Source organism: Lissotriton helveticus, chromosome 10, assembly GCF_964261635.1.
Source record: "Lissotriton helveticus chromosome 10, aLisHel1.1, whole genome shotgun sequence".
NCBI lineage: Eukaryota > Metazoa > Chordata > Amphibia > Caudata > Salamandridae > Lissotriton > Lissotriton helveticus.
The window spans coordinates 519,409,920-519,434,706 of NC_136071.1; the positions used below are offsets into that span (position 1 = coordinate 519,409,920).

A 24,787-nucleotide genomic window follows, 5' to 3' on the forward strand; every position below is an offset into this window, starting at 1 on the left:
GGCGGCCTTCAGCGTCTCGAAGGCTGCTTGACAGTCGGGAGTCCAGTTGACTCTTTTTGGGTGGTTCTTAGACATGAGCTCCGTGAGGGGCCCCACAATGCTGCCATAGTCCCTTACAAACCGCCGGTAGTATCCGGTGAGCCCCAGGAAGGCTCGGACCTCGGTTTGTGTCTCGGGGGGTTGCCAGGACTGAATGGCGGCTACCTTGAGTTGGAGGGGGGCCACCAGACCGCTCCCCACTTGGTGTCCGAGGTAGGTCACGGACCCCTGGCCGATTTGGCACTTGCTGGCCTTTATGGCGAGGCTGGCCTGTTGGAGGGCCTGCAGGACCTCTCTGAGGTGGTGGAGGTGATCCGTCCAGTGGCGGCTGTATACCGCGATGTCGTCCAGGTAGGCGGCGCTGAATTCTTCGAGGCCTGCCAATACCTGGTTCACCAGTCTTTGAAAAGTGGCTGGAGCGTTCTTCATGCCGAAGGGCATCACTCTGAAATGGTAGTGCCCATCCGGGGTGGAGAAAGCGGAACGTTCTTGGGCTCTGGGGGTGAGGCCGATCTGCCAGTAGCCCGCTGTCAGGTCGAAGATGCTTAGGTAGCGGGCTGCCCCCATGCGGTCGACTAGTTCATCTGCTCGGGGGATAGGGTGAGCGTCGGTTCGGGTGACCGCGTTCAGACCCCGATAGTCAATGCAGAACCGGAGTTCAGGGGTGGTGCCCGGGGCCGCGGCCTTGGGGACCAGGACGACCGGGCTGGCCCAGGGACTGTCCGAAGGTTCGATGACTCCGAGGGCGAGCATCTTGGAGACTTCTTCTTGGATGCATGTACGTACCCGATCCGGTACTCGGTACGCCCGGTGTCGAACAGGAGGACTGTCCCCCGTGTCCACGTCGTGCAGACACCAGGAGGTGACTCCGGGTGCGAGAGAGAACAGGTTTGCGAACGGCAGCAGAAGGGCCCGGCAATCTTGACGCTGCTCTGGGGTCAGGGCCTCAGAGAGTCGGACCCCGTCCACCGAACCATCTCTTTCCCGGGTCCTCAGTAGGTCAGGGAGGGGCTCAGAGTCTCCTTCTGCGCCACTGTCGGTAGCCATCAGCAGGCTGAGCTCTGAGCGCACGAAGTGGGGTTTGAGTCGGTTGGCGTGGAGGACCCGGAGGGGGTTCCGGGGGGACTCCAGGTCGATGAGATAGGTGACGGGGCTCCTGCGCTCGATCACCTTGAAGGGCCCCGTCCATTTGTCCTGCAAGGCACATGGTTCGATGGGGGACATCACCCATACCTGCTGACCCGGTTCAAACTCGATGGAGGAGGCATGTTGGTCGTACCACTTCTTCATGTCCTCTTGACTGGCCTCCAGATTGGCTTTAGCGATCTCCCTGAATTTCCGGGTCTGATTATGGAGAGTCAGGAGGTATTTGTAGACGTCCGGAGGGGTCTTTAGGGGGGCCATTTCCCATTCCTCCTTCACTAGGCTGAGAGGCCCGCGAACGGGGTGTCCGTACAGGAGTTCGAAGGGGCTGAAGCCGAGGGACTTCTGGGGGACTTCTCGGTAGGCGAAGAGGAGGCACGGTAGTAGCACGTCCCACTGGCGGCGTAGGGGTTCTTCCAGCCCCATGATCATCCCCTTGAGGGTGCGGTTGAACCGCTCGACCAGTCCGTTCCCCTGGGGGTGATAGGGGGTGGTGAATCGGTAAGTGACTCCGCACCGCTGCCAGAGGGATTTCATATACTTTGAAATAAAGTTCGTACCCCTGTCGCTGACGACTTCCCGGGGGAAGCCCACTCGAGAGAAGATCCCCATCAAGGCTCGACCCACTACTGGGGCTGTTATCGTACGAAGGGGGACCGCCTCAGGATAGCGGGTAGCGTGATCCACCAGGACCAGGATGAAGCGATGTCCCTGTGCTGTTCGGGGGTCCAGGGGCCCCACAATGTCTATTCCCACCCTTTCGAACGGGGTGGTCACCACGGGGAATGGTTGTAGGGGTGCCTTGAGTTTGCGGCCGCTCTTCCCACTGGCCTGGCAGGTCGGGCAGGACCGGCAATGGTTGGATACGTCATTTCTCATTTTGGGCCAAAAAAAGTGAGTCACCAGGCGGTGGTAGGTCTTGTCTTGGCCCAGGTGCCCGGCCAGGGGGACATCATGGGCTAGGTTCAACAGGAAGTCTCTGAAGTGGAGGGGCACCACCAGCACTCGCCCGGCCCCCAGTTCTGCGATTTTCTGTTCGCTGTACAAGAGATTATTGTCCCAATAAACCCAGTGGGCCCCGGTGGTGTCTCCTTGGCTCTGGGCGAGCGCTTGCTGTCGCAATCCCTCGAGGGAGGGGCAGGTCTTTTGCTCCTGCCGGAATTGTTCCTGGGTGGGCCCCCCTTCTTGACGCCACTGAGCCAGGTCGGGAAGCTCGGGGGGCTGTGTGGACCCCTCTGGGGTGGGGTCCGGGTGGTCGGTCTGGAGGAAGTCTTCTTCTGGAGTGATCGAGGGCGGAGGTGCTGCCCATTCTGGTTCTTCTGGTCTAGGGATGGTGCGGGTGGCCATGGACCGGGTGGTTACGCACGCCCAGTCCGGGAGACCCAACATCCCCAGATGCTCTCTTCTTTCCACAGCGGCCCACGGGGAGCTCTCGAGATCGTTCCCCAGGAGGCAGTCTACGGGGGCATCGTCACGGACAGTTACTTTCAGCATGCCGGACACTCCTCCCCATTCGAAGGGGACGCAGGCCATCCGACACAGGCTCTCCGAGTTATCTGCCGATCGGACGGGGCAAAGTACGTTTGGTAGGATTTGTTCTGGGGTCACCAGGTGACAGCGGACGGCCGTCACACTGGCCCCGGTGTCACGCAGGGCCTCGGCCTTGCGCCCATTGATGCTCACCCATTGGCTGTACTTCCGAGTGTTGGCGGGCAGGGGAGTCCGCGGGACCATGTCTCTTCCCCCTAGGCATGCCAGGGTCATGGCGGCGGGTTCCCACTCGAACTGCTCCGACTCATAGGTCTCCGTGTCTTCGGAGATTTGTTCTTCTCCCAGGGCGGCGGCCGCCATCTGGCGGGGCCCGGGGGCCTGGTTTTTCGGGCAGGTCGGGTCACTGGCATAGTGGCCGACTCGCTGGCATCGATGACACGTCACGTTAGCTCGGAACCCCGGGCGCATCGGGGGGTTTCCCCGGCCTGCTGGGGCCGGGGTGGCGTTAGTGGGTGCGGCCGGGGCGGCGTCTCTGCCCCGGCCCGGGCCTCCTCCTCCTCCTCGGGGACGATGGTGACCTTGGTTGGTTCTGTTCTGCTCATTCGGCCCACTCCGGGCCACTCGGGTGCTCTCCCACCGGTCAGCCTCGGTGGCGAGCTGCCGGGGTTCAGTCAATTTACTGTCGAGGAGGTGCTGCCTGAGCTCGACAAAGCAGTTGTTGGAGAGGTGCTCCCACACAATGAGATTGAAGAGTTGTTCGTAAGTGGTTACGTTGTTACCCTTGATCCACCCCTCGAAGGCTCGGCTGAAATAGTTCACGTATTCCAACCACGTCGTACCTGGGATCCGGGTGCAGTTGCGGAACCTCTGGCGGTACATTTCGGGTGTAAGTCCATATCGACTGAGGAGGGCGGCCTTCATGTGGTCATAGGACGTCATTTGATGGTCCGGAAGCTGCAGCAGGGCATCACGACCCTCGTTGACGAATCTCCCCCATAGACCGGCTCCCCAGTCACTTCGAGCGACCCGGTGGGCGGTCATGGCAATTTCATAGGCCTTGAACCACTGCTGTATGTCGTCGTTCCGGTGATATTCTCGGACCACATCCTTGGGGATGTGGACCTTCTGCTCGGTAGGACCCGGGGAGTGCGGTTGCTCGGGCACCCCTAGGTTTTTGTTCAGTTTGCGTATTTCTATCTCCGCTAGTTTGCACTCGTGCTCGTATGCCAGTCTTTTTTCTTCGAGGTCTCTCTGTCTCTGTTTTTCCTCTCGCTCTTCTCTGAGCCGTAAGTGTTCTAAGTTTATTTTTTGTTCCGCCAGTTTCAATTCTCCGTCTAATCTGAGTCGTGCCAAGTCTAACTCGTGTAATCTATTTTTTTCCCGCTCTTGGATCTCTTCATGGGAGGGGCCTGTTCTCCGTTCCTCCGTCCGGGTGGTGTTGACTTCCGGGGCTGCGGGGTCCCGGGGGGTTGCGGTATTTGTCTCTGTCCAGGCCTCTAGGGCGTTTTTGAAGTCTTCTTTTGTGCTTAGCCCGGTGGTAGCAATGCCTAAGTCCATGCAAAATTGTTTGAGCCCTCGGTGGTTGTATTCTTCCAGCTTTTCCATCTGGAACTTCTCCGCCGATCCGCTCTCTTTGGTCGTCATTGTGGTTTTAGTCGTAGGGTGAGTTACTGTCTGTACGGTACGCGTTGGTTCGGATCGCGCCGCTAGCCACCAATGTTAGACGGGGACCGGGAGGGCCGGCCGAGCACAGTGATCGCACAGACAGGTAACTTCCCCCCCACAGATGGACACCACACAAAGATTAGGGTAACACCTTTTATAGGCACTTCGGGTAGTAGTGTGGTACGATACAAGGCGATCAGGACACGATGATCCTCTCAATTCTAGTCTCTAGTAAGGGAAGGGGGTAGCGGGACAGTCTTGGTACCCACGGGTACGGGTGTGTAACGGTGATAGCTCACAATCCTCGAGCTCGGTGTTCGGATGGGTCAGACCGCGGCAGCGCCGGCAGGTCCCGAAGAGGTCGTAGGTGGCAACGGGCCGCGGCAGCGCCAGCAGGTCCCAACGAGGATGAAGGTTACAACGGGTCGCGGCAGCGCCAGCAGGTCCCACGAGAATGCAGGTTGCAACGGGCCGCGGCAGCGCCAGCAGGTCCCAACGAGGATGGAGGTTACAACGGGCCGCGGCAGCGCCAGCAGGTCCCACGAGGGTGCAGGTTGCAACGGGCCGCGGCAGCGCCAGCAGGTCCCAACGAGGATGAAGGTTACAACGGGCCGCGGCAGCGCCAGCAGGTCCCACGAGAATGCAGGTTGCAACGGGCCGCGGCAGCGCCAGCAGGTCCCACGAGGATGAAGGTTACAGAGGGCCGCGGCAGCGCCAGCAGGCAGGACAATAGTTCACAAGGCAGGGCTGTGGCAGCGCCAACAGTCCGTCAAGGATGAGTTCGTCGCAGGTGTCTCTCGACTCCAGGATACAACTCCTTCCTGTCCTGGGGCTGCCCCAGTTATAGGTCTGGCGCCCTTTGATGTCCGGACCCTCGCTCTTGGAGGTCGGGAGGTCCGGGATGAGGGAGTCCAGACACCCAGCAGGGGGGCGGAGCCAGCGCCCGAGGAGGCTGGGGGTGCTCGTCACCTGGCGGGGGAGAGCCATCGACACTTCGTACTCCCATTGACCTGCCAAGTGGGCCGTTCACCTCCTGGGTGGAGGGTGGTGCCGGGATGTCGGGGCCTGGCCAGGCCCAGGGTTGGGGTCGGGCTGAGGCCGCGCGGCCGCGTGGTGCCGTGTCCAAGATGGCGGCTGGGCCGGGCAATGGTGCTGACGGTGGCCCGGGCCCTGTCCTGCGGGGAGGGAGCGAGCCCTTCATGTGGCCTGTCCAACACACACGAACTTTCGAAATAGCGCACTCGCTACAAAACTGCATCTACCATGATGCTCCTGGGGTTCACCTGCTGGTGGGTGGAGTCGGAGTGCGACCCATTGACCTACTTAAATGGCTCCCTCGAGCTATGAGCTGACGAGCTCGGATCCGGCACCCGCGCCTTGAGTGGTATCAACCTGAGAACATTTGGCAGCCTGCACAGCAAGCCCCTGACCGACCTACACTCTACTGACGAGGAACAATAATTCCGAAACACCGGTGTCCAGAGTTGGTGCTGCAAACTTGCTTATACACATGAACTTTTGAAATAGCGCACTCGCTACAAAACTGCATCTACCATGATGCTCCTGGGGTTCACCCGCTGGTGGGTGGAGTCGGAGTGCGACCCATTGACCTACTTAAATGGCTCCCTCGAGCTATGAGCTGACGAGCTCGGATCCCGCACCCGCGCCTTGAGTGGTATCAACCTGAGAACATTTGGCAGCCTGCACAGCAAACCCCTGACCGACCTACACTCTGCTGACGAGGAACAATAATTCCGAAACACCGGTGTCCAGAGTTGGTTCTGCAAACTTGCTTATACACACGAACTTTCGAAATAGCGCACTCGCTACAAAACTGCATCTACCATGATGCTCCTGGGGTTCACCCGCTGGTGGGTGGAGTCGGAGTGCGACCCATTGACCTACAAATTTGTTTTTTGACAAAACCTTCAAATTATGCTGCTGATCTTGGATTGAGTGTAATTGCGGCAAATCCATAACTATGCGGAAAATGGTGCCGCCTCAGAATCAGATACTTCCAATTACCTTGATAACATGTATTTATCAAGTGCTTGTTCACCTTGTATCATGGCACTAGGAGTATGTGGACTTTGAACACTTTATAGAACTGCAGATGGCCTCAGAATAAAGCAATTGTGGAGATTAAAAGAATTGCAGTTTGAGGATGGAGATGAAGAAAATACTCCTTGACATCAGGTATATCCGAATTTAGGTACCATCTTCAGCAACTCGAGCCTACAATAATCTAGAAGCAGTAACATCAGTACTTGTATGACTATTGTAAACTCCAGAAAAACTGAGCTTAATATTTATTCGTTAGTGTGGAAAACTGAAACGAGGATACATTAAAAGTTAAGGGACAGATGTATCAACATTGAGATTTGCGAATCTCAAATAGCGATTTTTTAGAAACCGCTATTTGAGATTTGCAAATTGGTATGCATGTAGAAAATCGAATTTCTTGCGATTTCTTAAAATTCCTTAATTGCGATTCGCAAATTGCGAATCGCAATTAAGGAATTTCCCATTCATTGCTATGGGCCAGGAGGCCCACAGGAATGAATGAAGTCATTCTCAATTTGCGATTTGCAATTTGAGAATCGCAAATTTAGAATAATTTCAAGGGTGCAAGGGTGTCATAAGGACACCCTGATGCACCCCTGAAATTCAAATGTGTGGGATTATAGCGCACATACATGCCCTAAAGGCATGTATGTGCGCCACATGGCACCTTCACAAATGCAAAAAAGTGCTTTTGTGAAAGAAATCGCAAATTACCACCAACTTGAAGTTGGTGGTAATTTGCGATTTCTTAATGAGAAATCACACAACTTGGGTGCTTCATACATTGTATTTAAGGAATAGCAAAATTTGTGAATCCTTAAATGCAATCGCAAAATAAGGAATCGCAAATTTGCGATTCCTTATTTTGTACTCAAATTTGCTACATACATACTATTTAGCGAAAATGAGTTCGCAAACACCGAATTTCGCATTTGAGCTTCATACATATGGCCCCAAATCTTTTCATCTTCGTTACGGTTTGGTAGTCAATTTGGGAGTTCCCCCTAGCAAGGATACGCACTTAGATGTTTCTCATTGTCTGCCTCTTTGCCTGAACGCCAGTCGACTGCTGTTGCTGCTAACATATTCACACAAGTTTAAGACAACACTCTGACATCATACAAGCAGGCTCGATGGGGCTCTAAAGCAATAGCTTCGGTGTCAGCCAACAGTTCAGGCATAAACTGAAGCTTGGACATCAGGTGCCATTCCAAAGATACCCTTCCAGTACAAAACTTATGCTAGACATCACACACACACCTTTGCACTATGGCCATTGAGCTCCATGCACTGGATAACAACTGTAGAGCTACATATTTCTAGATATGGCTCTGCACTGTGCCTTCCCCCATGCACAATGCAGCAACTTTGGTTGCTGCAACATTTCATATGTCCAATACACAAGGGAAGTTAGGTGGTAAATCGAATTGCCACTACCATCACCGTGACCATGTGCATCACTGACAAAATATCGACCTAGAAAATATCGACCTACAGGAATATCGATGCAGAAATATCGAAGGCAAGAATATCAACATCCTATCTACAACATGGTAAGTACAAAAATATTTAAAAAAAATATAGATGTTAAAAATATCGATGTTAAAAATATCGTTTTTTTTTCTGTAAAAATATAAATGTTAAATAAAGTAAATAACACTAATAAATACAATAAACATAATTGCAAATATCTAATAATGTTTAAAATGAATAAATAATACATATATAATAATAATACATTATTTAAACATATACAGAAGATATATAATATATACATACTGAACAATAAGTTGTAATAATTATTTTAATAATTTATAAATTAATAAAAAATATTATAAATTACAAATACATTTACAAACATAAAACAAAAACATAAATAAAAAGTAAAGAACTATGTTTAATAAATTTAAAAAATTAAATATACCTTTAATATTTGTAAAATTAATGATATACTACATTATCTAAATTTATACAAAAAAAATTAAATAGCTAAATAAATAAAAATACTATTCAAAATCCATAAGTAAAAAAAATACAGTAATAAAAATGGTGGGTAGCATAGAACTTAAAATTACCATTCCCACTCCAGAGAGCGCAACAGTAGAGAAACCATTGTATAGCGTAGAGGTAAAAATTACTATTCCAACTCCAAAAAGTGCAACAGTAGGGAAAGCGTTGGATAGCGTTGGGGTAAAAATCACTACTCCAACTCCAAAAAGTGCAACAGTAGTGAAAGCGTCGGATAGCGTAGGGGTAAAAATTACTATTCCAACTCCAGAGAGTGCAACAGTAGGGAAAGCGTTGGATAGCGTAGGGGTAAAAATTACTATTCCCACTTCAGAGAGTGCAACAGTAGGGAAAGCGTTGGATAGCGTAGGGGTAAAAATTACTATTTCAACTACAAAAAGTGCAACAGTAGGGAAAGCGTTGGATAGCGTAGGGGTAAAAATTACTATTCCAACTCCAGAGAGTGCAACAGTAGGGAAAACGTTGGACAGCGTAGGGGTAAAAATTACTATTCCAACTCCAGAGAGTGCAACAGTATGGAAAGTGTTGGATAGCTGGGGGTAAAAATTACTATTCCCACTCGAGAGAGTGCAACAGTAGGGAAAGCGTTTGATAGCTTAGGGGTAAAAATTACTATTCCCACTCCAGGGAGTGCAACAGTAAGGAAAGCGTTGGATAGCGTAGGGGTAAAAATTACTATTTCCACTCCAGAGAGTGCAACAGTAGGGAAAGCATTGGATAGCGTAGAAGTTAAATATAACATACTTATAAATAATTGTTGTAAATAAAATAATTACAAATTTAATTTTTAAATAACTCTACATCATTTGCAAATACCCATTAATAATTACTAAAAACATAATTACAATTGAATAATCAATTAACAATAAATTAACAATAAATACCAATAAATATTAAGTAATAAATATGAATTACCAAATAATAAATATTGAACACTAAAATATTTTTCAAAACAAAAAACATGTTGATAATTAAAAATTGATTAACAATTAAAAAATGGTAAACAATACTTTTATTTTTAAATAAAAAACATTTTAAATAAAAATGAATTACCTATTAATAAAATAAATTTCCAATTAATAAAAAGTAATTAACAATTAAAAATATCAATTACCAATTGTAAAAAATTAATTACCAATTAAAAAAATGTATTGCCAATTAAAAAATGGAATTACCAATTACAAAGCTTAATTACCAATTAAAAAAATTCATTAGCAATTAAAATAATTAAATACCAATTAATAATTAATTTGAAATAAAAAATATCAATACCAATAAAAAATAAATAATTACTTCATTACAATTAAATTACTTCGCACCCAATTCCCCTATAAACCCACAACCCGCTACAGAACTTAAACGCAAAAATGAATCAAAAATAACATGTTTAATATACAAAAAGATAGGTCACAAATCATTTAAAAGAAATAAAATACTTTAAAAAAACATATAACACATACATATAAAATACATAATAAAATACATAACAACAAACAAATATCGATATTAGTAACATCGAAATTAGTAACATAGATATAATTGATATCGATATTACTAACTTCGATATTACTTACATCGATGTAAAAAAAATCGATATTACTTACCTTAGGGTCGATCTTCTGTCCAACGATATTCTTGACCTCGATATTCTTCACTTTCGATATTTTCAACTCGATATTAATGTAGGTCGATAATTAGGAATCGATATTTTGACTGTGCACCGACCATGTAGTGCCAAGGGCTTCATTGTATTCTTCAAACAGATACGGCGATAAGTTAGCCACACTTCTGATAGTTGTGGAAAAGTTGCTTTTAATGAGGCAGAACAGCATCTCACTTCACCTTCCAACTGTTTCTTTAAGTTTCTCCTACATTTTCAAATGGCCTTCTATGGCTTTATTTTAACTTCAACTTCATACGTCTTGCAAGCCTCCTCCCCTAAACTCTGACTCGTTCTTGTCCTTTGCCACTTGCCAGCTTTTCCTAAACTAGAGGTTGGGCTGTTATATCTCCTACCATGAACTGTTTTCCAACATTACTATTCTATTCAGGCATTACAAGATGCCAGAGTTTGGACTGGAGACTGTCTCACCCTAAGCTCCTGCCATCATAACTTCTGAGGTGTTGCTGGATGTCATGTGGGGGGGGGTGCAGCCTATGTTCTAAGCACAGACCCTGCCTTGTGCTTACTACAGTTTTGCAAGAAATAGATCCAGGCCCAGTTAAACTGGGCCAGTGTTCTTGCAGCCGGGAAGTGTGAATGCCGGAACCTGAGACAACTCAAAATGAACCCCTTAATGATTTTCTAGCCAGCCTATTCATCCCTTGGTCCAGTCCTGTTTAACATGTTCATCTTATCTTCATATTATGCCACTGCATAATGTTGATCACCTTGGTTTCTCTTTATTAACTTTCCTTGACATACTTTTACCCGCCTCTTCTTCCCAATGACAATCAAAATCTTTTCAAATTTACAGCAAAAATTAAATCCCTATGCCCTTAATTCTAATTTCTTTGGCAGTAAAGCTCTAAAAGCCCCTCCTGTAACACTGAAGTGGGTGGGACTGATCACAGCGAGTGAATGCGCCCACTGTCTGATGGACGTAAGGATGAATGCAGACAAAAGCTGCTGTTGCTTCTCTTGTCCCGCCCACAGGAGCCGTGGGTGGAGGCAGTGACTGCTGCGCCCTCCAGTGGCTCCCAGGCACATACAGCATGTGGCAAATAGTGCGCTTACAGGTGTGCTGGTTGCGAAAAGGTTACATTTATGGAGGCAGGGTAGGGTGTTAAATAAGATTGGCCAATATTTATTAAACCTTTATTAATTCTCTGCACATTGAATGCGTTTTCAGCTGCATCTTAACATTATCTCCTGCTAACATACTACAGTCCTTCACTCCTTTAGTGGCCTAACATCCTATCAGGCCTCTCTACATGAAGAGCTTTCCAGTGTCACTATTCTGCTTTCTACTGCTTACTATGTTTTTTAGCCAGCCTAGCCCTCCTTCGGTCCAGGGTTGCATCCTCCCTGTTCACCTTATCTTTTGTTAATGAAGATAGGCTTACCAACCTTAACCACATCTGTTTATTTTTAAGAACTTCTGCTATTTTCTTGGCTTCCAGAAATAGCCTTGAATTATCTGCATGTTAACCAAAACCTCCAACTGTGGAGTGGTGGCTCTAAAAGTGACACACAATCATATCAGTGCATACTAAATAAACAAATAGATCTTGTGAATTTTTTTTGTTAATTTCGTGGTTATGTTCATTGACAAATATCAGGAAAGCATTTATGTTCTGTTTGAGTTTCATTTTTCACCTCTGCATAAACAGAATGTGTTTGGTTAACCATTACAATGTGTATATTTCATTTTTTAAATGAAAAGATAAACATCTAAAAAATAATTGTTAGTGGATGTCCATTCAGTCTGACCTTCCTTCTGCAGCTGGACTGGCATCTGACCTAGGTATGTTTGACGAAGTGGGCCTGGAGTTCAGCATTGTCATCCTCTGGTCCTTTCCTGATTGTAATTTTACTCCGCCAAGCACAGAGTGCAGTTATCTTACAACACGTTTCTGTTTAAACTCCAATGCACCAGAACTTTTATAAGGCCACCAGAATCTACTCTTAGCAAGCCAAAGGCACGCTCCACCACAGACTGTATTCACCTGTGTGCAGCATTGAACCTCCTCTCTCGTGGTGGTTGTAGATGAAGCTGTGATATTTAGAGGTCGGGTGCAGGGCCGGTCTGGGAACCACAACCGGCCATGGCAAAGTGCTCGGTCGGCCCCCCCTCCCCACTCGGGGGGCGGGGGGTTGTAGGTGCCGCCGAGCTCTTTGCCGGGGCCGGTTTTCGGCCGATGTTGGTACAGGGCCGATTTTGCAGCTATGCTGCAAAAACGGCCCTGTAACAAAAATGGCCCCCAGGGGCCCAAAACCGGCCCCCACCCGTGCGGCGCACTGGGGGATTGCCCGGTGCCTGCTATTGCCAGTCCGGCCCTGGTCGGGTGGATCGCAGTCACCTGCAAGACGTATGGTATATTACAACATGATGGAACTCATCAGATACATTATATAATGTGGGTATAAAGTTGTTGCCTACATAACAGGTCCCCACAACTTAGCTGTCTTCCTGCCAGCGTGTCATAAAGGAAGAACATATATGTGGGGACTGTAAGGGTAGTCTTTTATAAGGCCCTCAATGTTACATTTCGCCCATATGTCTAGAGAATGCAGGCTCTTCCTGTTCCTAAACACATGTTCTGTCCTTGATAGAGGACCCAAATATTGATATGTGGGTCCAATCCTCACAGGCAGTGACTTGGGGAAATTGTGCAATCCTGAAAAATCCCACATAGGTGCCCTGCCCCTCTCCTGGTATGTAAGGGAAGGCTAGGAGAGCATGCTTTCCAGATAAATGGGATCTGGACATTTTTAAAGAAACTGAAGTGAGCACTTTGAGATATTCCACCTGCCAGAGCTACTATGTCCTGGTAGCTACCGGGCACAAGACCTGCACCTGTGTGGGAATGGCCTGGGTTTTACGTGTGTATCTCTCTAGCGATGAGTCCAGCTAATGTATTAGCTCTAGCATTCCCCTCTTGCTGAGCCTGTATTTGCTATACCTCTGACCCTATATAATCTGTCTGGTCTTCTACTGCCAAAAACCTCAGTCTCCACACTCTTGCATACAGTGCAGCCATTTTGGAAAAACAGATGCAATCTGGGACACTTTTAAGGGCGGCACGCTAATGAGGCTCATACTACTGACTCACGATACATCGTGGTTGTTAACATTGTGTAACTGACATCATTATGTCGCAGGCGCATGCACTGTTTTGTGTGCATGGAACTCTAGGGCCTGTTTTATGAATTACAGGCATGCCAGGCGTTTTTGTATTGCTAATATGGGTATAGTTTGCACCTGGTTACACTAGCTTCCCTTGATAGTAACTTGCATGTTTTTTAAAGCATTCACAAATTGAAATTCATTAGTACTTATCATTTGAGGACCACAATTCGGCAATTCAAATTTGGGAATGTTGCATATTTTCCCAAGGTTGTGAGATCACTATGCAATTTTTGAGAAAAAATAAATTTTGGACCTTTAGCAGGCGCGGCCCATGCAGGTAAGTGCGGAGCCTATTCCAAACTAGGGTCTCAGGTAGGAAGGCTGGTGACCAAAGATCCACACTTTTAGGCAGCAGGAACCACTGCTTCATTGAAACCACAAATAAGAGCAGGTGCTGTATTATAGATGCATAACATCTGCATGGGTGAGCCCCAGAGAACTCCCTCAACCTGCGCCTTGTTAAAAGACAATGTAGTCTTGGCCCTTATGAATTGTCCAAAGATCAGTGAGGTTTGTGACGCTGGGCTCTACAGCTTAGCTTGCGGCTGGCAGAGAATACGCATCTCTGCGTGTCAGAGCTAACTTCCCTCAACCCTTGCATGGGCTCATCCAAGTCTGATTTCTGAATACTAAGGAAGTGAGAACCGTAAATTCTGGAGTTGCAGATCCTAGCCAATGAGGGTCCTCTGCCTGATTCTGGTCTTTATCCTAAACGGGTACAATGTTATAGGATTTTAGGTTCATTCATTCAATGCATCCGTCCTGTACGCAGGGTGAGAAAACTCTTCCACATACACCATATAACTTAGGCTGTCTGGCCCTCCTGTGCCTTTAATTTCGTCGAGTGTCATACAGTTATGATCCACAGATCTGTAGTATATACATTTATAGAAAGCCAAATAATAGATACCCATTGCTAAGCACCCAAATATTCGAAAAGCTGTTTAAAAAAGTCCAGAAATATAGTTTGGCGGAAAATAATAGAAATATACAATGACAGATAATCACCTTTCAATGAATTTGCTAAAAAACAAAAAAACATTTTTTAAAACAAAAGGAAACGTGGGTCCCCTGGGAAACCCTAGTTAGGAAACATATTTTTAATAATAAATAAGTTAATTGAAGAAATTGAAGAAGGAGAGGGTTTGGAGGTGTTTCTTCCTCTCTACGACTCCCCCAAAACACAAGGGAGGTGAAGGGGGTGGAGGGGGGGAGAAGGGATGGAAACAAAGATCAGTGAGACTAGAAGTTCAGGGGTAATCCCCCAAACAGCACTTTAAAAGAGTGAAACTTCGCCAAGTGACATGGTGTGGGATGTAATGCTAGGTGGGTTCTTGTGTTGTGCAGTATTTACAGAAACATGTAACTGAATATATTAATTCCGAGTAAAATTGAGATAGTTATAGACTATTCTCAACACCCACCAATCTTCAAAATGGATAAATCACAATTTTCACTACCTTTGAGTTTAATTTATATCACTATGAAATATGACTATTTTGTGCATGGCCACTCCACCGTATTCCATACATGGCTATTTTTTGTTTTGTCCCCCAGTTTGGAGCAGTGCCTATGCCAAGGCTCCTGTCAGACGAAGAGGGCTCTTGGAACTGGAAGCCACAGTTCGCTGCAGCACGGGCCGATCTGGCTTCGCCTATATAGCCTATGGCTGTTATTGTGGTCTGGGTGGACAAGGCTGGCCCAAAGATGCGACAGACTGGTAAGTAGACTCCTATTACCAATGTGCCAGGAGGGAAACCACTGTAATGAGCTGTGAACAAAAAGTAAACACAAACAACCCTAACAAAGCTGCTTGCTAACACTTTCTATGACCAGGCCTCGGCTTGTTGATCCGCAGAGCAGTAGAGTGCAGTCACACTTTTATAATGATCTTTAGATGTGCAAATCATTATATGTAAATACTTATCATATACTTTGCCTAAGGATATCCTGAAAATCTCACTAGATCTACTATTCAGTGGGCACAGTTGGCTCTATTTACCAACATAAAACTCATATTTAAGGGTACACAGAAACTTAACAGCTGATTTTTGCAGATCTGGCCTAGAGGCAGCTTTGGCTGTCCCTCCTGCCTCATGTAATCAACATTCATAAATGTAAAAAATACATACATTGTGGGGATTGTGTTCAGAATACTTAATTCGTTGGTTCTATTCATCTGTCATTCACATTGTGCTTCTGCCCACCACAGCATACATCTTGTGGCAATGGATCTTCCAAGTTCAGCCATTGGCTCCCATTCACTGTGAGGGACAGCATTTCGCCTGATCACATGTGCACATCTGCCTAAAAGAAAGTATGCTTCATGGCAAATGCTTCCTGGATCATACTTCACTTTGCCAATTCTTTTTTCTATTATTTGTCCTTTTTTATTTTTGTGTGTCTTTAAATTATTTATTAAGGTTACAGTAATTCAAAGCCAATAACTGCTTTTACCTTTTCTTTAGGACAATAAGTTTCATGTTGTTTTACATTACTATAGAAATTATGAAAGACGAGCACGAGACAGAAAAAAGTCATCACACTGCATAGCCAGGGAAAGGAGAGATGGCCACCCACATGGGCGTGATGGTTAAAATGCTTTTTTAAAAAAAAATAAAGTTTCACAAAAACATTCAAAGATGACAGTTCAAGCATCAGCATTAATAATCATGATTCAAGAGCATTTTGGTGTGGTTTGGAAAGGCCAATGCAGCGCACTGCAAGATGCTTCAAGAGCCTGGTAGAAGTGTCTCGGAAGCTTATGGCTGTTATTGTGGTCTGGGTGGACAAGGCTGGCCCAAGAAAAATATTATTATCAAATGAAAGTTTTTTATTTTATTTTTTTAAACAAAAAAAAACACATTACAACATAAATCCCCGGCCCTGAAGGGGCGTATGTTTTCTGCAGACGTATGCTTTGTGCACAGGCATAATGCCATCACTCACAGAGAGGGGAGCCAAAGCTGAAGCCGTGATGCCCCATTTCCCTATACCCATTTCAAAAAATGGGGTTACCCAAGTGTGGTCCTAGACCTGAGCGTAATGCGATATAAAAGACAATGGTCGCAGACCGAATTTAGAGTAAGATATCAATCAATTCACCTTTGAGGCGTATGCTTTTAGTAATTAAAACAAGCTATGTGAAGGAAAATATTTGAGCTCGCGAATCTCAGTCCATTATTCATACATCAGTAGGATTAAATGCAACAAACCATAAACCTCATTCACCATGCATTTTATTTGTCATTTATTGTACTGGTGAAGAAAAACAGCAGTAATCTTGCTTATGAGGTATTTACGGCAGAGGTTGCTCCAGGGGGGAACGTGCATAAAGAAAGTGGTGCTCAGGTGTAAGGTTGTGCGAAGAAGAGCTAGTTGGTGACATAGAAAGAGTAAGACTATTTTGTATATTTTATACAGGAGGACTGGTTGTTACTCACTATCCTTATTTGGCCTAGCCACATTTACAGTACACAAGCTCAATTCATAATAGTTACAACAGTTACAGAAATTAATTCCCATATGGCACGATAAAGGTACATGTGTGGTCAAGGCCTTTCCAGGGGCGTCAACGGTTCGACCCGACTTAGGGCTCAAGGGTGGATTAAACCTTGGCTGTGCGGGTCTTCTTCAGGACAAGGGCAAGGGGTGGAAGGGCAACCATAGAGAAGGGAGGCTTAGTCATGTGCGTGATGGTGAGGCCTTGGGCGGGCGTTACTGGGGTCTCCACTAAGGGTATAACCATCAGGGCAATTCCAGCCTGTAATTGCACCTAGACACTGAATGTAGCTACATCACTGTGTAGAGGGGCTGAACAGGGTAGTGCCGTCGAGGTAAAACTTGAATGAATCAAGGAATGAGATCGGCAGCTGAATACGCGGTAGACGCTGCGTCTGAGTGCAGGCTTCTCCAAGGGCGTTCTATGTTGTACTTGAATGTTCCATACTTGTCAGTTGATGGTCTGGTCAGCTGGCGAGGTGTGTTGCTGTGCCGTAACTAAATAAACCTATCCTGTAACTACTAGGAAGTGTCCTGCTGCCTACTTGAACATCTTCACAACATTTTGGCGACGAGGATGGGATAGGAACCCACACGTGCAAAGCACAATGAATTAGCAGGAGAACAAGTTTACAACAATTAGCAAGGTTATGCAACAGTATTTCATTGGCGTGTAGAGAAAAATGGTTCTTCAGCTGGAAAATATATTCAAAGGAGAGAAAAAAATTAAAAAATTAATGTGGTCAACCTCGTCAGCTTACGCTTGTAGCATTTCCACCAGTCATACAGGACTGAAGGAAATATATGGAAATCTATGATTTACAGAGACTTCGATGTGGATGTTTGTGACACTTCAAAATCTGAAATCAGTGTAAATGTTTATAGGAAATCTGTCAAACCTATATTTTCAACATTTTAAAATGTACGGGAATCAGCTCTATACTTCCTACGTACTAGACAATGTAGAGATGACCAACAAGCAGCTAATATAATTTTCAGGTTTGTATTTAGGAAAGAAGTTTGTTTAATTCGACCATGTAATATAACAATAAAGGACCTGAATGCTGTTGGAATTGCAGTCTTTACTCTTAGCTGAACAAGAGAGGCATGGAAGCATAATGCTTCAGAAATGTTTATGTAATGCTAGAGTGTGTTAGTGTAATCTGATGTCTTTTTGGTGACACCTATAAAAGTTCATTCCATCGCTACAGAAACTATTTGAGGCAGGACTTTGCTGTAAAAGCTTTTTTTTCTTTTAGTGTCCCTCCATCCATCAATGGTTTGAAATAACTTTTTTTTCCCTCATGTACCTTTTAGTGCATGGCACCCTTGATATTCAGGCAAATGAAAACATGTGTTCATGAAAAAATATAGTCTAGTAGAGTGGAATAAATTAAAATAATATATATAGTAAGATTGTTTTTTTTCTAGTACTGCAAAATGTCAAAACACACCTAAGTACTTTGAAATTAGCTTTTTAAAGAAGTAATTCGAATTGTCAACATCACAAATACAGAATATATATTTGTCTGCAAAATTAGAGTTGTAGTTAAAACTACTTTTAACTATTTCATCCTTGTGGGCATTTGTTCAAAGGAATTCCTGCACATGGGCCACACCGGGTCTGGTGGCTCAGTGGACTAATGCATCCACTGTAGTGGCCTGTGTTCGACCGCATGATCACAGGTTCAAATCCCGGTGGGTCCTCTCTGTCCTTCTGAGGTCGATACAATCAGTACCAATGACTTGGGTAACAATAAGCATCTGTTATTCAGCCCCAAGATACGTATAGTTTTTGCCATAAACATGTATGAACTTTAATGAGCCAGCATGTGAAAGCTTTTGGGCCAAAAACGCAGGATTGGCTGAAGGTGTCACACATAACATGTTACCAGCTGTGCTGGTGCCCATGCTTAACCCTAAAAGGGCTGTGTGTCTCCCCTTTGATGTTTTACTTTGTACCTAGGCATCAGTAGGTGTGTTGCTTTTGTATATGGCAGTATTTATAGGTGACTTTATATGTGCTGTCTGTGTACATTAGTTTATATGTGTCTTCGTCTGTGTGTGCATGGCTGCCTGTAACTGTCATGCTATGTCTGCATGTCTCCCTGGAGATGTGCCTCTATAGGGGCGCGTACCATACAACACCTATTACTTGTTATCACTTACTATTTCAATGTGTTTCAAACAAGCAATACTCAAAACACTGTTTCTTCCTGTTGTTAAAAGGTGCTGCCACAAGCACGACTGTTGCTATGAAAAGGCAGCATTAGCTGGCTGCAGCCCCAAAATGACTATGTATGACTGGACCTGTGAAGACAACACCGTTAAATGTGGTAAATATGTTTTAGAACAGTTTTCTTCTGTCTCCCTTTTGTCACACTTTTTATACAAAGACTCCCATCTGTATCAAATACGTTCTGCAACTGTGGCATGATATCTTGTGCGCACAATGTCTCATCACTGGGGACATAGAAACACCAACAACAGAAAGCAACAAGCATTTGCACTGCAATAGATCTCGCATTTGCCAGACTTTGAGGTATTGGCATTGTAAATGAGAATGCCTTTTATTTACGCGTCTTGAAAACCTGCAAGCGGTGCGCACTGCTTGCAGTTTTTCAAAACACATACATAAAAGGCATTGTCATTTACAATGCCAATGCTTCAAACTCTCGCAAATCCGAGATCTTTGTGGCACTCGCACTTTAGCTGTAAACATCGTAAGATAAAGCACTGGTGCTGCGATGCCTATACAGTAAAGAAGTAGAAAAAAATCTTTCTGCTATTACTTTTTTCTATTCCTTTACTTTTTAAACAATTGCGGCACCCGCACTTTAGCTTACGATGTTTACGGCTAAAGCTTGAGTGCAGCAATTGTAACAAAGGTAAGCAAATAGAAAAAAATGGAGGCCGCATGCTTTATATTTGTATTTGTTTACTTTTGCTATAATGGTGGCACCCGCGCTTAGGCTTTCAACGTGTTAAGCTAAAGCACTGGTGCCGTGATTGCTTAAACAGAAAAGGAATATTTTAACATTTTCTTTTTTCTCATATTTCTTTTGCTTTTTAAATAAACGCGGCACCCACATTTTAGCTTAAGCTGTTTAAAGCTAAAGCATGGGTGATGGCAAATAATAAAGCACCTATGCATATGAAATTAAGTGGGCACCGTGATCATGTGTGGTGCCCGTGCATAATACAGTAATCAAGTGATCAAGCAGGCACCCTTGCAGGAAAGAAGGTTGTGGGTGGAATAGGGGAAAATCATTAAAGAAAATAGTGCTTACAGACTGTAGATAAAACAGACCGTGTAACAACAACATTTAAAAGGCCCAGTCCTCATGGGAGGCTACAAATGCAGACAAGGCGGTACTAAGGAGGGACTACTAAACCTATTAATGAATCAAATGAAACGATTTTGAAAGGACAATAACAGGATCCAATTGAAAAGATGGGCGGAGCTTTGAGTCCATACCTGAATACAGCATGCCTCGCAGCGCATGCGCTGCCCAGGCTCGACCTAAAAACAAAGCTACCCACAGGCAAAGAACAAAAACGAAGAAGGAGTAAGAGTTAGAGCAGGAGCTGATGTGGAATGAACAATTATGAGTAAAATCCTCCAACACTCACTGTTGTCAGCACCAACTGACTGTTCTTGTGGCTACTATCTGTTTCTTTGCCATGCAGAACCTGGAAGGACTATACTGAAGTAGTATGCAAACGGGCACCATATTGTAAAAAAAAGTGTTCACTCCAAATACATTGTAATGCTCTATTTCACAATTCAAGATGAGAGTCACAGCTATTGCAAGAAGCAGTGTGGGAAATACTTACCCAGTGCAGACACAGCATCTCTGCATACCCAGCAGCCTAGTCCAGCTGTGGTGTCCCTGGCCTCCGAGCTTCCTAGGTCGGACACATGCCCTCCCGCGTGGCCAACACTGATACTTCTTAAGTGGATTCAAAGTAGTGTGATCCCTCATCAAACAGCCATAAATAAATAAATAAATGAATACAAAGTGATATTTCTTAAGGTTTCATTAGTAGACTAACCCATAGATATAATACTAGTGGATGTCAGAGTAACATCAGTAATGGCTTGTCGTATTAGTGTTACTAGTTGGTAAAAGTATTACTAGTGTAAGTAGTGGAGCAGAAGGGGGATAGCCTCTCCATGAATGGAGATAGATTCCAAGGTTGCCAAGTATATATGTCTTACAGGCCGAAGATAATATTGCAGAGTATGTAAATGTGTTTGCTGTTGGTGTGGGGCATGACTTCAAGTTATAAGTGCCATGGCAAGTCTAGGAGTCTATGGAGGGCATAGGGCCACAATACAAGGTATGTAAACTTGTTGGTGGAAAGTAAAATACAGTGCGGCCTTTTACTTTGCACCTTTGGTGCTACACTGATCTGCACCATGGGCTTCCTTTCTTCCTCTGATGTCGCTTCAAATTCCAGAAATTGAAAGCAGATTATAAAATATAGGAGCACCAATGGAAGAAAACTATGATTATAAAAGAGTTATAAACACTATAGACTGAAGCAATTTAACTTGGGAATTGTCAACATCTGAATTATTAATAGAAAAAAGTACTGAGACAGCCAAAAAAGTATTAATGTCCCAACCTTTTGGCTCGCGTCAGTTGACAGCCCTTTTTTTCATACACATTTGACACATACTTGGCCCTGGCCCTTCCAATATTTCCCCCTTCTCTTTACTTCCTCAGTTCCTTTTTAACACTGACAACAAGGCGTCTCAGTTTTATGGGGATGGAGGATTGGTCATAAAAAAGGCGGAAGACTGAAGGGCAGAGAGTACTAATGTTACAGATGCGAGTTATGGATTCATGCTTGTGGGTGCAGTCCGCTTCACCCACAGGTCAGATGTTGCGCTCTACAATATAGCTGTTTAACCTGACATAATTAGCTTCATCATCATCAGCTTTAGCTTGGGTGTTCTATGAGTAATGCTGACTAGAAATGTGTGAAGATCTTGTTGACTAAGATGCACCTCTGAAAAGTTGCTACAGCTACCATCATATCCACTGAACTTTGAAAACTAAGGGATGTGGAATGAATGCTCCTAATGTAATAGCACTTAAAACCAAAAACTTTGATGGGTGGAGTCCTTGATTTAATCTACTAATAGTTACTATGGGCCACAGTGCAGTCCATCGTTTTTTCCTCAATTTGAAATTACAGACCAGGACACCTCTGGTACAGATCATCCTTAGAGCTGTATTACACGAGAACATCACTTATAAGATATTGTAGAGCCAAACTATTGTGACAAAAATACTGAGGCAATATATATATATATATATATATTATATATATGTATATATATATATATATATATATATCAAAACAATACCCTTTCAGGCATTGAGTGACACATACATTATGAAAACAAGAAGCAGAGAATCTGGGTAGCTCCCAAGTTTAGGTGGAGAGCAGCTCCTTTATAGAGCACCCTACAACACCAGAAACACTGAATTTGCTCAGCTCAAATGGCTGCTTTTCTATCAACATTTTTAAGCATAGGATTAGCACAGTGCCATCCATGCCGAGATAGAAAGGACCAAAGTCTTTTGCCATTTCTACATCAAAGTCTTTAATAATAGGACTAGCACTGTGCCGTCCACGCCAAGCTGTAAAATGACAAAAGCCTTTTACCACTCCATGCCCAGTATTACAGCTTTGAATTGGTAACATCCCACCCAAGCCAGCCTGAAATGAATAAAAGCAACCCCTGAAAAATGTTTCACTATCATTATAGCTCTTCTAAGAGGTTTAGCGTTCTGCAGACACAAGGGAGCACCCAGTATATGTCAAAACAATACCAGTTCAAGTGAGCAAATTTAAAGTGTCACTGGTGTTGCACAGTGCTCTATACAGGAGTTACTTTCTACCTAAACCTGGGAACTACTCAAAGTTCTCTGCTTTTTTTTCACTTAATTTATGGGACACTCTATGCCTGAAAGAGTATTGTTTTGACATATACTGGGTGCTAATATGTATGTATATATATATATATTCCACACGAAACACACGCTGCTTTCAGCAGCATAATACGGACCACACCAGCAGTGCTTGTAAATTGCTTTATTCCATGACAAAACAGGCATTACGCGTTTCAACTCCACGAGCCTTAATCATATGCCACTGGTTGTCTCACATTGATGGGTTCGTTTAGCTTTTTTATAAAAAAACTTAACTTTATAAACATTGAAAGCGGACAACTGTCCATTCAAACTATTAAAGAGGCAGTCTAATTTTCATCATTTATGCAATTTTTCACCACAATTCATTTTATGTAACGAAGGCAGTACTGTTCATTTACTCAGGTTCAACATGTAACCCCCAGATGGTATCTAATTTAAGTTTTCCTTTGTTACAATGTTCCAACATCCTTTATCAAGATACCGGGACTACATCTCCCATAATCCTCCATGACTGCCTCATTATTTTCCTCAAAATGTTAAATGTCGATCTTGGCAAAACATCAAACTTACTTTACATACATATATGTAAGTATGTATGTATGTATGTATGTATGTATATATATATATATATATATATATATATATATATATATATATATATATATATATATATTCACTGAAAAAACCATAGGTTTCACACCAGTTATAGTTAGGTGGAAATAAATTTACTCGCATAAAACCATTGAAATTCCCACGTTATAGTTAGTTGGACTCACTATAACTTGCGCGTGCAATGCACTGCTGATGACGTCACATATTACATCACTCATGACATGGTCAGTGACATCACTCATGACATCACTGATGACATCTCAAATGACATCACTGATGACAACATCCTTGTGACAAAGTGGCAGACCTCCTATCAGCATAAAATAACCTTTGACACACACATTCAAAAATAGAAACTAACATTTTCTTAAAAAAGGAGAAACCAATACCAATTACAACAACTTATTAGTTAATTCCAACATCTACATACACATCCACTCATTCACCAACAGTTCTATATAGTCACTCATGCATGTACTTACTCATCATATGTACTCATACACCTATACATCCTGTTACACACTAATACTCATCCATATAGTTACTCACACACAAATTCACACATGCAAATAAACTATCAAAAAAACATTTACTTGATTATACTGCTATTTACACACCTCTACACATACTTCTACAGAAACGGAAACATATTTACTCTCTTAAACAATCAATTATAAAAACACATACTCACTAACCCACCCATACACACAATCATCCACCCATACAGTCTTGCACACATGCTGTCTTCAAAATACATACAAATAGTGAGTCACTCATTCATGCATCTGTGCTCTAAGTAATATCCCCCACCGAACAATACAGACACTGATACTGATACTCAAAAAAACAACTAATAACCCATATACACACTCATGTAGCTACTCACCAACCCATGCAGCCACTTATACACAAAGTGAGACACAGATACAGATATTTAAATATTTAAACATTACTCGCTAATATATGTATTCACTAAGATACATTTAATAAGTCAGTTAACCAATCAATTTTACACAAAAAAACATCCATTTAGACATTTATTTACCCATTTATTCTTCCATCAACCTTTAGATATACATATATAAAAAATATTTATTTTTCAGAAAGATACACATTCACTGGACGATGTCATCAGTGATGTCATTTGAGATGTCATGAGTGAGGTCATGAGTGATGTCACTGACCATGTCATGAGTGATGTAATATGTGACGTCATCAGCAGTGCATTGCACGTGCAAGTTATAGTGAGTCCAACTAACTATAACGTGGGAATTTCAATGGTTTTATGCGAGTAAAATTTCCACCTAACTATAACTGGTGTGAAACCTATGGTTTTTTTCAGTGAATTTAATAGGTTTTTTAAAAGCTAATTCCTAACTATAACTGGTGTGAAACCTATGGTTTTTTCAGTGAATATATATATATATATATATATATATA

General features: G+C 44.0%; 1 protein-coding gene across 1 annotated transcript in view; it reads left to right on the forward strand.

The window, feature by feature from the left end:
* Window positions 1-24,787, forward strand: part of LOC144784323 (phospholipase A2-like) — a 235,169-nt gene that overhangs the window by 109,642 nt on the left and 100,740 nt on the right. The window contains exons 2-3 of the mRNA XM_078663032.1: window positions 14,841-15,003; window positions 19,014-19,120. Coding sequence (XP_078519158.1) covers window positions 14,841-15,003; window positions 19,014-19,120 — 270 coding nt within the window. The remainder of the gene's footprint in view (window positions 1-14,840; window positions 15,004-19,013; window positions 19,121-24,787) is intronic.